Source organism: Rhamphochromis sp. 'chilingali' (assembly GCF_963969265.1).
Source record: "Rhamphochromis sp. 'chilingali' genome assembly, chromosome: 10".
Taxonomy (NCBI): Eukaryota; Metazoa; Chordata; class Actinopteri; order Cichliformes; family Cichlidae; genus Rhamphochromis; species Rhamphochromis sp. 'chilingali'.
The window spans coordinates 37,802,022-37,816,364 of NC_137937.1; the positions used below are offsets into that span (position 1 = coordinate 37,802,022).

A 14,343-nucleotide genomic window follows, 5' to 3' on the forward strand; every position below is an offset into this window, starting at 1 on the left:
TGCTGAGGTTAGGAACAGCTGAACTTTCAGAGCTTTTCTGGGAATTATCTGCTTGGAAAACTGACGGCATGGCTTCATGGACAGATGATGGTCACCATGTGAACAACTCTATATGAAAGTCTTAGTGATGTTAATGATTCTGTTGGTTTCATCGTTCAGATTTTGATTTTATGACCATTTACCGAGATTTTTATTTGCAAGTATTTGTTCTGCTCCAATAAATATAAATCATATCAATAATATTCAAATTTTCACCTTGATAAGAGAAAAACTGCACAAATTAATAAATGCCACCCAATTATTTATACTTATTTTAACATAAAATAAAGGTTTTTAGTCATTTTTCTTAAAACACACAAAAAACCCTCCAGTTATTTTATAATCCAAAGATTTCCTTATACATTTATTCAAATGTTTTAATACCAACAGGTCCAAATGAAATCAAAGTCACGTTTATTTCTATCCTAAAAGGTTAACAGATTCTTACACGACACGAGCACTGATCTGAAACCTCCACAAACAGGTGCCTGGAGTAATAAACATTTATACATGCCCTGAAATATTTGTTGTGTGACTCGAGAACAAAAACTTGTTTACTAAAAACGAGCAAGCTGAAAACTGATTTCCCAGAATGCCACACTGGATGAGTGTGTGAGGCGTCAGCTCTACACTGGAAGAATAACTTCCTTCCCCTGTAAGGGTTGGTGTGCAACGGTGTTCCCGCTTTAGCCTCAAGTTCCACGCACCATCACTCCTCCCATCAAAGTGAAAATTAAAAACAATCATTTATTGCAAGTCTTGTCAGGCAGAGCGCGTTTCCACGAGGGCGTCGTCCCGGCACATTGATTCAAAAGGTCCCATCAGCACTGCAAAGATCGAGTTTTCCACAGCCGACACGAGCGAGGCCGACACCAACACAAATATTTAAGTAGAAGACCCCGTCACAAATCTGCTGCTGTCCCAACAGCTCGGGTGGTTTAAAGAAACGAAGTCTGTGAGGAGCCGAAGCTGAGAAACAAAAACGTCTCATTTAAACTCTTAATTTCATAATGTCAGAGGTCAATGATCCCTTATTGATCGTCTGTGATACGACGAGCATGTGACGACTGTGAGGGAACATGAAAGAAAGAACGGGATTAACATACCAGGAAACAAAACATCTTTGTGAAACGCACTCCGAGGTTTAGGCAGGGTTAATCCCAGCCACAGAGAGCAAAAAGCTTCACTCCTTCATGTTCGCCGCAGCAATCTTCTACCCAACGAGAATCTCGCAAGTTGAAGCATGCAGAAATGAATCATCAGCAGGCGGAACAACATAAAACACTATCCGGGGCTCTTTGGCGGGCCGCTGACATTCATCGTGATAGCTCATGTGTCCGCTTGTTCTTATGTAAGTTGTCAGTGAAATTCAAAGTCACAACAACTTCACCTGGTTTGTTTCATAATCTCTGCAGGTAGAAGCGACCGGGATCATGTTTACCGTCGGCCTCGTCGGGCTGCTGAATCACCCAAAATGTTGGCTGTGCAGAATAACTCCAGCTGCAAGTCATCCATGCAAAACTAGATACCCCAGACACCAAACATCTGTAGAAGAAACTAAATAATCTCACCTCTGCTTTAAGTATCAGTCCAACACACCTCACAGCCTCCTCTACAATCTGTGCCAACACACACAAATGTCTCCCAATCCATCTCAGGCCACTCTGACTCCATTAAGCTGCTAAATCCACAAGAACTGATTTGAAAAGAATTTCGTGCGGTCCTGCCAGAGCTTTGATCACCGCGGTAATAACTTCCTTGCAAATTTGCAAACAGCGTGGTGCCGACTTGGCAGCTGCTCCGAGCTGCTGGAAATCTGTTAGGACTCCCTGAAAATCGCCTTTACTTAGAATCAGCTATGCAAGCCTTTTCATTTCAGCCGGTCCACTGGTGTTTTTAAAAGGTTTTATTTACATCCAAAACTCATGCACTGTGAGTGGAGGTGCAGCACCAGTTTCATACCAGCTGATGCTTCAGAATAACTGCAACAACTGCCCAGAGAACAGCAGGACGGCAGCTTCACAGCAACCTGAAGCTCTTTTTCTCATCTCCAGTGCTCCCCGACTCTGACTTATTCTTACTAAAGGCAATAATAACTCTTTGCCTTAACACTATGCAGACCAGCTGCTCTTCAGCGTCAGTCACCAACCAGAAACTCAATTTTGAGCCAGTAATGATCCCAGTTTATTGGTAAAGGTAGTTAGAAACCAGACAGTTTCACTGTTTAGAAATGAAAAAGCCAAGATCACAAATAGCTCACTGCAGAATGGTTGAGATTCAGAGAAGCTCATTTACAGAGTAAGCAGTGTCACCTTCATCATGTCCTTCAATAAAGCTGTGAGTCATTATAGAGGCTTCATGGTGCCTGTATTTGTACAGCACTTTACACAACCAGTCATCCACCCAGTCACACACACACTGGTGATGGCAGCTACATTGTAGCCACAGCCACCCTGGGGCGCACTGACAGAGGCGAGGCTGCCGGACACTGGCGCCACCGGGCCCTCTGACCACCACCAGTAGGCAACGGGTGAAGTGTCTTGCCCAAGAACACAACGAATGAGACCGTCGGAGCCCGGGCTTGAACCGGCAACCTTCCAGTTACAAGAAGCACTACCAACTGTTGCCACAAACTGCCAACACATAAGTGCTACTTGTGTGTGAAATGGGGGCGATCGTGGCTCAAGAGTTGGCGGCTCGTCTTGTAATGGGAAGGTTGCCGGTTTGAGCCCCGGCTCAGACAGTCGTGGTCGTTGTGTCCTTTGTGAAACGTCTTATCGAAGATCTCCATGAACACATTTATATCCTCTCAAATGCATCTTGGGCTGTTCTTGTTTTTGCAGGAGGGGGCTCTTATGGTTTTAGTTTAAGTGGATCTTCCACTCAAACTAAAGTACATTTGATCTTGTAATAACAGGGCAGACCCCGAGGCTCATGTAGGTCCTCATCCCACACGTTAAAGCCGAGCAGCTGTGACGACTCCCTTCACCTCCAGTCCAGCCAGTAAGAGTGGTTTCTTCGGGGTTACCCAGCAGTGAAGCTTCACGTGCACGCACGCAAAAACTAACATTTTCAAGTGAACCCAGGCAGAGCAGCTTTATTTTTAGAACCAAAAACATGCAAGAGAAGCACAAACAAGACAAGTATGCACAGATGTTCAACCAAAACTAAAATTATAACTCAGCAACCCCCTCGAGATAAAATTACAGAGAAAACACCACGGCAAGGACTCCACAAAAAAACTGAACACCCACAAGAGAAGCGAGGCCAGTCGTGACGTGCAAGCTGCTCGCACAGAGCTGTGGAGTGGAAGTCATTTCCTCTAAACAAACAGGAGGGGTGGGAGTCGTAATCACAGGCGGGGGAGGCGGGGGAGGCCACACGTCTGAGCAGATGAGACCCGGCTTTGATCCTGCGGATGTGAGGGTCGTCTCAGTCAGGCGTCATTTCACAGACCTCCACCGTATGTCCACGATACCGAGGAGGAGAGCATTAGAAATCAATAAGCTTCCAGAAATATCATTTTTCTCTCATCTTCAGTTTATTCTTATGAAAATATGAAACAAGCTCCCTGCAGTGAAGTAAAGAACGCCTGAGCTGTTAGAGACACCGAGATGGCCCTTTAACCACCTTAAGGTTAGTGAATGACTCGCTAACCCTCAAACCCCATTAAAGCTGTTAATCAGTGCTACAAACAGCAAAGCAGCAGCTTTGAGAAGCGACTTTGCAGAAAGTGCGATGCTTTCTGCAAAGCCACAAAATGCGAGGCATTCGGGCCCTGAAGGAATGCTTTGTGTGGCATCCTGGATGAAATCTGCACTTATTATCCAAGTGTAGACAAGTGGATCTTAAGATATGCAACAACCCCACAGTGGACGCTTCACAAGGCCATTAGTCCTCCTCTTCACATATCAATTCCCCAGTGCTTCATCTGTACTGAAGAGTGGAAAGGCCTGTGAGCCAGGAGAGGATGAGGAGCCCTCTGTTTGACCCCAGCTCTTCACCAGCACAATGGGGACTACCATCCAGGTCTGAGCCCCCCCGCATGAAAACAGGTAGCAAAGAAGGAAACGTGTCCAACACTAGTTTCATTTGGCAGCATTTCGGGGTTGCTGAGTGACCTTTAGAGCTCCACGGAGACTCTTTTGTTAAGAGCTCATCACGCACTGCGCTACGAGGACGCGGCTGTGGAAACAGTGCCACGAAAGACATTTCTGCGTTCTCGCGCTTGAGCTAAAGGTGTCCGCGAGCCTGTGGTGACACCTGACTTACTCTGAATCCGAGCGAAGGCGGCTCACTGTGGATTTAATCGCGAGTTTAATGAAACTGGTCTCGAGGGGCGAATCCCCCTGAAAACCTCCGCCGTCCCTCGCCTCCGGTTCCCCGCTCTTGGAGCTCAAAGTTCAGCCTCATAACACCTGCGCAGCGCAGACGGAAGTGGAAAAAAACAGCGCCAGATTACCTGAAGGACTCCCAAACACCAGCTGACTTTAAATATAATCCAGCTTAACCAGCAGCGCTTCATGGGATTGTCTCGTCTGCTCGCTGCAGGACCACCTGGCCGACAACACGCACTGAAGACACGCTCAACTTACGTAATTAATTAAGCAGAGGGCTCGTGCACGCTTACACGCGCCCACAGAGACACCTGGGACAACTGAAGCACTTTAAAACACACTTTGTCTTAGCAAAAGCGACCTTAACTTACCCCACGCTAACGCTTCCCGGGCTCCTTTGGAGGTGCAGCTCCTTTCCTCGGACTCCTTTCTGTGCTCGGGGTCGGAGTCTCGGAGGGTAAAAGCTGGGTAATGCGTTAACTTTGCGCAAAAGTGTGCAAAGCTCCAGTCTGTGCCCGCCGCACACGGTACGTCCCCTCTGCGCCAGCAGCAGCAGCCTCTTTGTACTTGTCCGCTCGTGCCTGGGCTCCAAGTTAACCCGCGGTCATGCGCAGTCGGTGCCCTCCCAGGAGCCCAGTCTGAGCTGATGTGAAGGTCAGTTAGAGGCACAGGTGTTGCTTTACCTGCGCACAGGGCTCGGCCTACTTACACTAGCTGAGTCACGAAGAGCAAACAGCGCGCTCCGGACTCACCTTAAAACTCAGGTAAACGTGTAGGTTAATGCAGTTAGCACGTCGTTTGCTAACCAGTGTCTACACGTTGTGTCGTAAAACTGTGACCACACCGGGGAGAAAAAGACATGTACGTTACAAAGTTAAAGTTTTGTAGTTTTAACTTACTATAACTAACGAAGATGTTTCTCTTCCGCGATACAATATAGAGCTCGGGACGATAGATGGAAGCGGTTTCAGTTGGCGCATTAATATCAAGTGTTCTTAATTGTTCTGTGTCAGATAATCTTATCGGGGCTCATTTTTTACGGTCTTTAAAATACTTACACTTTTAAATGAACCTAAATATTTAACGCAGACACACGAATACCTAAATGTACATAAAAATGATCATTATTTCAAAGATACATGATGACAACAAGTTTCAGAAACGCATCCTCACTGCTTTGGACAGAGTCGGCGTCCCGCCGGAGCCTGCGTTTGCCCGACAGCGCCATCTGGTGACCAGTGGCGTTAACAGCAAAGAGATCTCCAGCTGCCTCCCTCTTCCCGCTCCACCACAACCACCCACACATGCAGGGCCTTGGAGTAGGGGTATGTCACCAGGGTGCAGAGGAGGCTACCCCCCCCCCCCCCCTCTGTCCCCTTCTGGCTGCCTCTGCCTCAATTTTATCCCACAACTTAGACATTCACATTATTCACACTCTCATTACACATACATATAGGATCTTGGGGGTGGGCACAATCACGGAGTCCAAATTACCATCAGGGTGTACACCCCACCCCTGGCATCGTTGCCCACCTCTCAATTTTAAATACACTTAGTCATTGAGGGCTAGCAGGAGGGACCATGCGCTTACCTGCTGCTCCTTGGCAGGTAGCTCCAAGCCCTCCTGGGTTTTAAATGCACCTTAGAACACACATGCATCAACACTACAATGAGCGGGTGGAGGGAGGTTTGGAGTCTTCTCCCACCCCCATTCTCTGCGGCCTGCTGGAGCGGGGGGGCTAGGAGGAGGAGTTGGCCGTCCGACTGCGGTCTGGGGTGTGGGGCCTCCCTGCTGCTGCGGAGTCGGGGCGGTCTGCCTCCCCCCACCGCAGGGAAAAGGGTAACACCACCTGGGTCTGGGTGCAGTCCCCCCCTCCAGGGGCAAGGGTACCTAGACCCGGGGCTTAGAGTACGCTTGGGGAGTGTGATTGTGTGTACAGCGTCTCTTTATGTCTGTCTCCACGTTGGTTGAGTGTGGAGTGAGTGCATATGAGAGCATGAGGGTGGGAATGGATGTTTGTGTCTGTGTGTGCCTGTATGTCTGTGTCTATATGTCAGGTTGGGTATCAGACGCCACCTCTCTGGGGACACCTCAGGCCCTCCAAGGTTTGGAGGCCTATCTCCACCCACCACCACTTCCCCTGCCGGTGGCGGACTCCCTCAGGTGTCGGTGCGTTGGTGGTTCGTGTCTGGGGGTGGGCGTCCAGGTACACACCGGCTCACTCCTTGGCGGCCGCTTATCGGGGCCTGGAGCCTGGGGCTCGCTCGGGCCCCTTCGGGGGTGGGGTGCCCCCGGCCTCTCGGCCTGGGGCTCGGTCACTCAGGCGCAGCTGGCTGCCGGCGGAGCTCACGGGCGCGTCACTGCAACTCCCCCTGGCTTCTGCTCCGCGGCTGCTGAGTGAGCCCTCATCTGGGACTCTCCTCAGCTCTTACTGGAACAGTGGCGCGGCTGCCCCTCTGTTGGTCTTCCATGGTTTCTTGTGTTCTGGGGGCCTCTGGATGTCTGGAGTTTTGATCTCCTCCATACCTGCTTCACACCCTGGAGGACGGGGCGGTGGCCCCCCCACACTCCCTAGCAGATCGTTACATGGAGAAACCTTTGGAATACAAGCGCGCTGATCCACACAGGTATGCACACGGGTGTTCACTGCTCGTAGACCCAAATTACACCTTTCTTGGCTGCTACTTCGAAGCACATCTGTCCTGCGTGCTGCACAACAACATTGAATATTTAGTATTTACTGCTGTTTACACTTAGCTAGATTAATGCGATGGTGTTGTGTTTAATATGTTGCTTTGTTTTTTTTTGTCTTTTTTTGCTTGTTTTCTATTCTTCTCTCAACAGGTGATCCAGGAGATTTTTATTTTTTTTCTCCCCCCCTCTCTCACTGTCCCTCTCCCCTTCTGTTTTTCCTTTCCTTCCTCTTTCTTTCTCCCTTTCCTATCTCTCACTCATGTCTGTCCCGTCTGTAACATCTAAAAATAAAATATAATAAATAATAAAAACAAAGATCGACCAAATGGACCAATACGGCAATGCCACGATGATCCATTTGGCAAAGTAAATCCATTGGGTATCCTTGTTGGTCTTCAGACAACAATTCTGATGGCTAAAGAACCAAATGGGACAGGCAGAAAAGAAAAAAAAAAAAAACAGCAAAGAGAAGCCAAACTCCCTGAATCTAATGTGGTCTGTGGAATAAACACGCAGCACTGACAGCTGACTGTTTACCTTCATTGCACATTTAAAGCCAACGTCTTTATTTTGTTTTCATTAGAGAAAACAAATGTAATTAGACCTGATATAGATCTACTATTTGAACGGCTACTGTTGGCACATCTTTGTGCGCAAAACAGTTCCTACAATAGCACAAACCACAGTTTACAAATGAGTGAGTACACGGACGTGTGTCTACACACAGAGCAATTTGGTCTCACCTAAAACTATTTCTCAAATGGTAAGTATCAAAATTTGAATAAATGCTGATAATTACGCGTCAAATGTTAATTTAATGTATATAAATCGGATCGTTTTCACCTTTAAACGCTTCCTGTGCTGCAGGACAAACGTCTAACACTATCACAGATTGTTTAAAAAAAAAAAACCGCACATATGACGTCACATGTGCAAGTGTGTGCGTGTGTGTGCGTGTGTGTGTGTGTGGGGGGGGGGGCACTTTTCACGCTACCCGACCCACAAATGTAAGCTGCGTTTAAGTGCTAGTGCAGAACTGGGACATCTGGCCTTCATGGGACTCTCCTTTTTTTTTTTTTTATTAGTAAAGCCATGTTTTGTTGTTTTTTTTCTCACTCTTCGACTACAAAACCTTTATCTGTCAATCACAGCCTTCATATGGAAGCCCAAGAAAGTTAACATATGGTTTAATGTGCTGCTGATGCTACCGGTTGGATGCTGGACGCAGCTGCAGGCAGGAGAACATCTCTGAAGTGAGTTCATGCTCACTAATCTATTGAATATGTGGGATATAGATATAATCCCGGTCATCTTTGATAACAGCCGACTGGCTCGGAGAGCTTAAGGACTATTAAACAGTCAGTCATAGTAGATTTTTATAAAAGTGTGTTTGCTGTTCCTGAACTGTCAGTGTTTTGTCTCATCACCAAGTAAACAGCTCAGTTAGATAAAGCCTGGAGATGGTGATGAGCTCCTAGTGTTTGTTTCCAGTTTTAAGCTTACAGAGATCATTTTTGCTTGAAGTACTTTGAGGTCACAGAGCTCGTCAGCAGTGAAGTTTACTGTATGTTACAGAGCCACGTGAGATTAAAGGCTGAAAGGTTATAAGACAGAGTGCTTCATCTGACTCTTTTCATTTCACTTAACAGTCAGGTAAAGCATACACAGTCTGCCCTGAGTGAAAATCAATTATTATGAGTTATATTTGTGTTGAGATTCGGTGAGTTTATTCCACTGCACTGAACTGAAAAGCAGATTTATGGGTCTGAAATGTCACCAGTGTTTCTCTGTGAAGCAACGATTCAACATACAGGTATGTTTGAGCTGTTCCCATATCTTTATCTTCTGACAGCGTGACCCCAGATACATGTTAGTACTCTGGGAAACTGTTTTGTGGAAGATCAGATTTCCTCCATGGTTTTGATTCGGTCTCTTCTAAACTACACAAACATCCTTGTGTTTCCGTGTGTGCGTGCAAACGGGCGCACATGTTGGATTTTATTGAATGTGCAGCTTCGTCACATTTTGCCTTTCTTCATCGGTTTTATTGAAACACATGATGGACAGCTTGCTTGTGTGTCTTCAGCGGTATGTGGTAAAAACGGTTTTCAGCTCCATTGCAGCATCTTCAAGTGTCACAATCGCACTGAAGTGTTCAAGAGGAAGGTGAGACTTTCTTACAATAAGGACATGACAGCATTGGAGTGACTTTTAGAAAAATCTTTCAACCTCAGCGTTAAAACACTGCAGACGTTAAAACTGTTCTAACTGGAAGCTCATCGTACCACATACTGGACATGAGCACTACTGTCTCTGCACTGGCTTGTTTTAGCCTCTTCGCCCTGACTTACAGCATGTTGTACAGTTTCATGTTTGCATGAAGCATTTTCATTTGACTCGGTGTTTTCTGCATGCTGGAGTTTCAGGAGTTCAGATCCTCACTCCCACGCTTCTGTTCGACCTGATGGTTTTATGACTCCAGCTGATTTGCACAAGTTATGAAATGAGGTATGAAATGAGCATGCGAGCGTCTCTGGAGCCACTAATCTTTCCAAAGAGAAAATCCAGGGCAACGCGCTGAAAAGTTCGTGTGCGCAAGAGGAATGTAAACGCTGACTATCGTGCGCAGAAACAATGCGTGTCCGCACTCCTCGTATCTGTGTCGGGCTGTCGCTCTCAGGGAACAAAAGTCTGGACTCGGGCTTGTGCAGCTCTCTTTGTTCTGCTCACATCCTTGTGTTTGTAACACTATCGTGTCATCGCTGCAGCGCTCAGTGTGCACAGCGGGGCCACACCTCTCCGCTACATACACTCCCCCCACGGCTGTCCACGCGCAGTTCCGCGTTGCTGCCGCATTTAAATCCTGCAGAGTTTCCTCAAACCCGCAGTTCCAGCGACTCACCGGCACTATGTCCGACAGCAGCACCTTCGACACCAACGTGGTCACCATGACCCGCTTCGTCATGGAGCAGGGCAGGAAGGCCAAAGGCACGGGGGAGCTGACCACGCTGCTCAACTCGCTGTGCACGGCGGTGAAGGCCATCTCCAGCGCTGTGCGCAAAGCTGGGATCGCCCACCTGTGAGTGAGCCACGTTACACACGCCGTTGGGTTTGGAAGTAGCCGTTACGGTCCTGCCAGCACTGTTCCGTACTTGAATGCAGCGCTGTGTAAAGCCCTCAGCGGCACGCAGGGCTCCAGGGTCTCTGCGCCAATCAGAAAGCGCATACCTGGAACAGACACGCCCATTTTATGAGACATGCCTCGGTCCACAGGTGGTTATTACTGCGGTACTTGTTTTTTTTTTTAACCCCGAACCAGTCGGGGAACGGGCCAGCTCCTGCTCACTTCTGCATTTGTCTTTATTTCTCCATCTCCGCTGGTTTATGTGAAGTAAGAGAACATGTTGCATGTTGTTCCTGCAGAACTGCGTCTCAGAGGAGTAACGAGTGTTTCAGAAGTGCAGCGTCACGCTTCTGTTACTCTTATTTATCCAGTCTGATGGAAACAAGGAAGTCTCTGTCATTTAATTCCACACAAAGACGTCTTTGTTCAGTATCCAGAGCAGCCGCAAGTAGTCCCAGCAGTTTCACTCAGGCAGGCTTACTGCTTTGTTACTACCTGGTGTGTGTGTGTGTGTGTGTGTGTGTGTGTGTGTGTGTGTGTGTGTGTGTGTGTGTGTGTGTGTGTGTGTGTGTGAACTTTTCACGCTCACTTGTTTTTGCTTTTTTCAGTTACGGCATCGCCGGCAGCACCAATGTGACGGGCGATCAGGTGAAGAAGCTGGACATCCTGTCCAACGATCTGGTCATCAACATGCTCAAGTCATCGTTCAGCTCCTGCGTGCTGGTGTCTGAAGAGAATGACAAAGCCATCATAGTGGAGCCAGACAGGAGGGTAAGTGTGAGACCAGGTGAGATATTTGAGACTTTGAGCCTAACCGGGTTTAACGCTACAGGTTCCTCTAAGAACCCACCGAGCCTGAAAAACCTGATCTTATTTGTGTGGGACGTTTTCTGAAAACTGAGACGGATCATTCAGATATTTCTAAGTTGACCTTTTTAAAAGTTCCTTTAACAGTGAATTCCACATCATCCGAGTGTAACGTCCAGGGGAAATCTGCTTTGTAAAACCTTTGGAGCAAACTCAGAAACCAACTATTTTCTATGACATCTGACAGTTGCATAGATACAGTCAGATTCGGTGATCATCAGGTGATCAGTGAAATTAGATAAGGCCTCAGATTCGCTGCCCGGAGGCGTTTCAAGGCAGCTGTTGAGACGCCTCTTTGTAGAAGTAACTCTCTTGTATATAACACGTCACATATTCACTGCATGTTTTTCTACTTCTTCAGGGGAAATACATCGTGTGCTTTGATCCTTTGGACGGCTCCTCCAACATCGACTGTCTCGTCTCCATTGGCACCATCTTTGCCATTTACAAAAAGGTACTAGCACAGGGTTAAGAGCTTATGATGAAACTGGTTTGTTCTTGATTTAAAAACTTAAAGTGTTGGCAAACTGTTTGTATTGGATTTTACAGCTGCATCACTTGTAGATGTTTAAAGCAGGGACTAAACTGATTTTAATGCAAACGCTCCACTGATGTCGAATCAGGCAACAGAATCAATAATGACACGACTGATGCCGTTTCCCTCAGACCACAGATGATGAGCCCTGTGAGAAGGATGCTCTGCTGCCCGGCAGGAACCTCGTGGCAGCGGGCTACGCCCTCTACGGCAGCGCCACCATGGTAGTGCTCTCCACCGGCCAGGGAGTCAACTGCTTCATGCTCGACCCGGTTAGCGCTCTTTTGAAGGTTTCGCGTGTTCCACATAGAAAAGCTGCAAACTGATTTTATCTACAAACATGTTTTTGTTGTTACTGCTTTTTGCTCTTTAGGCGATCGGGGAGTTCATACTGGTCGAGCGGGATGTGAAGATGAAGAAACGAGGGAAGATTTACAGCTTGAATGAAGGTTATGCAAAGTACTTTGACCCTGCTGTCACAGAGTACCTGCAGAACAAGAAGTTCCCTCAGGTAACGCAGGTGTCCAGACATGTTTGTCTCCAGGGGGAAATTTATACATTCCAGCAGTATCCACAAACATGCTGGATATACAATAAACACTAAATACTAATAGTGCACACTGATGTATTTTTACCGTAGACCTCGTCACTAAGCAGATGTTGTTTTTGACGCCCCTGTAGGACGGCAGTGAGCCCTATGGCTCCCGCTACATTGGCTCTATGGTGGCAGATGTGCACAGAACGCTGATGTATGGAGGAATCTTTTTATACCCAGGAAATACGAAAAGCCCCAAGGGAAAGGTAAGGTCCTGCAGCTGTATGTAAAAGATGGATGCAGTGTAGGCGTCCGTGACATCAATGCTGTAGCACCTTAAAAAAAACTTGGAAAACGTGTCAAAACTTGAGTTCCTCGATTGGCCCCTCAAGGCTGGGATCAAAATCAGCTCAGTTCCCACAGATGATTACAAATGATTACAAGCAGAACTAATGTCTACAGTGTTTTTGTGCAGGTACATAGATGGTTTGGGGTCGATAGTTTGTCACTCAGCTGCAGGTAGAATATAGGTTTTTAAACTCACCCACTCTGGTAAAGTTTAAAGTCCAGTTAGCTGAGCGACGGGTTTGCTGTCCGCCTTCACAGATTTGAAGTGTTGGTGCTGTCGGTGCTTTTTGGAGCATTTCTATTTGAATTATCTGACAGAAACTTTGACCTGCTGTGAGTTACAGATCATTCCACAGCATGTCTTTATCCTGTCTTCCTTCTCTCACCCCAACCAATCACAGCAGATGGCCCCGCCCCTCCCTGAGCCTGGTTCTGCTGGAGGTTTCTTCCTGTTAAAAGGGAGTTTTTCCTTCCCACTGTCGCCTAAGTGCTTGTTCATAGCACTTAACAATCATATGATTGTTGGGTTTTTCTCTGTATGTATTATTGTAGGGTCGACTTTACAATATAAAGCACCTTGAGGCAACTGTTGAATTTGGCGCTGTATAAATAAAACTGAATAGAATTGATTTCCAGTAGTTTGTGCTTCGGTTACGTTGGTTTAAATGAGCATTTCAGTCTGTTACTTTGCACTAACTGGCAGGTATTATTTATGGCTGATGAAATCAGCTTGCTCACTTTGACATTCTGGTTCCTGGTTCTGAAAAGTGAAGCCGGTACAGCCAGAGGTCTGCAGGAAAACGCCCCCCTGACCTGAGCTGGCCGATAGTTTGACTCATACTGGAGAAAAACCATTTTGTAAACTTTGGTCATTCAGGAGGATTCAGCAGCTCCTCTGTAACGGTGCCTAAAACCAAAAAACACATCTGACAGTTTAAATGTGATATATATATGAAATTACACCAAAAGGCCTGTTTATGAACTATTGTAGCAGACTGTCGATTACATTTAAAGCACAAAAAGAAGATCTTTACATGAACAGGAGGAATGATCTCTTCTAGAAAATCCTGGTCCAGTGTTCATTTGTGACTTCTCAATTTTTTTCCTTCAAGCACTAAAATGCTGAACGAGCCTGTGAGTTTTCCAGACTTTCTCATGAGCACTTACACCTTCCCTCCCCTCTCGCTCAAAGCTGCGCCTGCTGTACGAATGCAACCCCATGGCCTTCATCATGGAGCAGGCAGGCGGCATGGCCTCCACGGGCTTCGAGAACATCCTGGACATCCAGCCTGAGAGCATCCACCAAAGAGCTCCTGTGGCTATGGGCTCCAGCGAGGACGTGCTGGAGTACATCGCCATCTGCCAGAAACACGCCAAGAAGTGAGACCGCACGGGACTCACACAGCGGTCCTCCTGTTGGGATGCACGTTACCGCCTCTGTAATGATGGTTTTTATGTAAAAATGGGTTTTAAAGACCAAAAATGTGAAGAGATTTGGAGGCACGGTGTTTTCATGCCACGTTAGCGCTCCCATTTTTAAGCGGTGCTTCATAAGTTCACATACTGCTAAACAAAAGCTACCAAAGACCAAAAATGTGCCAAAACACACAAATGCACTTCAGTCTGAGACCTTTGCTCCTCAGTTTACCTCCAGTTGTGCCTTAAATCAAAGACACATTCCAGATGTGCAAAAGACCAAAAACAGCCTCTTTGCAACCAAACGCGATTCTTTTATTATGTGAAATAACAGCTGTTTGGAACAATGAAGTCTCTCAATAAATGATAAGAACGAGTGAGTGTTTGATCATTTCAGACGTGTGTCATCATCTCACAGTTATTCAGTTTGTGTCCCTCGATAATATC

The 14,343-nt window shown here is 46.9% G+C and overlaps 2 protein-coding genes across 3 annotated transcripts in view; one reads left to right on the top strand and one right to left on the bottom strand.

Annotated features, from left to right (window-relative positions):
- The window catches only part of kank1a (KN motif and ankyrin repeat domains 1a), a 54,006-nt gene extending 48,327 nt beyond the window's left edge, over positions 1-5,679 (bottom strand). The window contains exon 1 of one of the 2 annotated variants that reach the window (XM_080894106.1): positions 4,748-5,679. The gene's annotated coding sequence lies outside the window, so the exon portion shown is untranslated. Of the gene's footprint in view, positions 1-4,501; positions 4,699-4,747 lie in introns of those variants that run through there. The other variant, XM_080894108.1, reaches the window with a different exon arrangement.
- A 4,011-nt stretch (positions 5,680-9,690) lies between these two features.
- fbp1a (fructose-1,6-bisphosphatase 1a) lies at positions 9,691-14,272 on the top strand. Its single transcript, XM_080894138.1, is given in 8 exon segments — positions 9,691-9,973; positions 9,976-10,150; positions 10,804-10,966; positions 11,424-11,516; positions 11,729-11,869; positions 11,971-12,108; positions 12,279-12,398; positions 13,673-14,272. Coding segments are annotated over 8 exon segments (1,290 nt in total). The 5' UTR covers positions 9,691-9,705; the 3' UTR covers positions 13,865-14,272.
- The last annotated feature ends 71 nt before the right edge of the window (positions 14,273-14,343 follow it).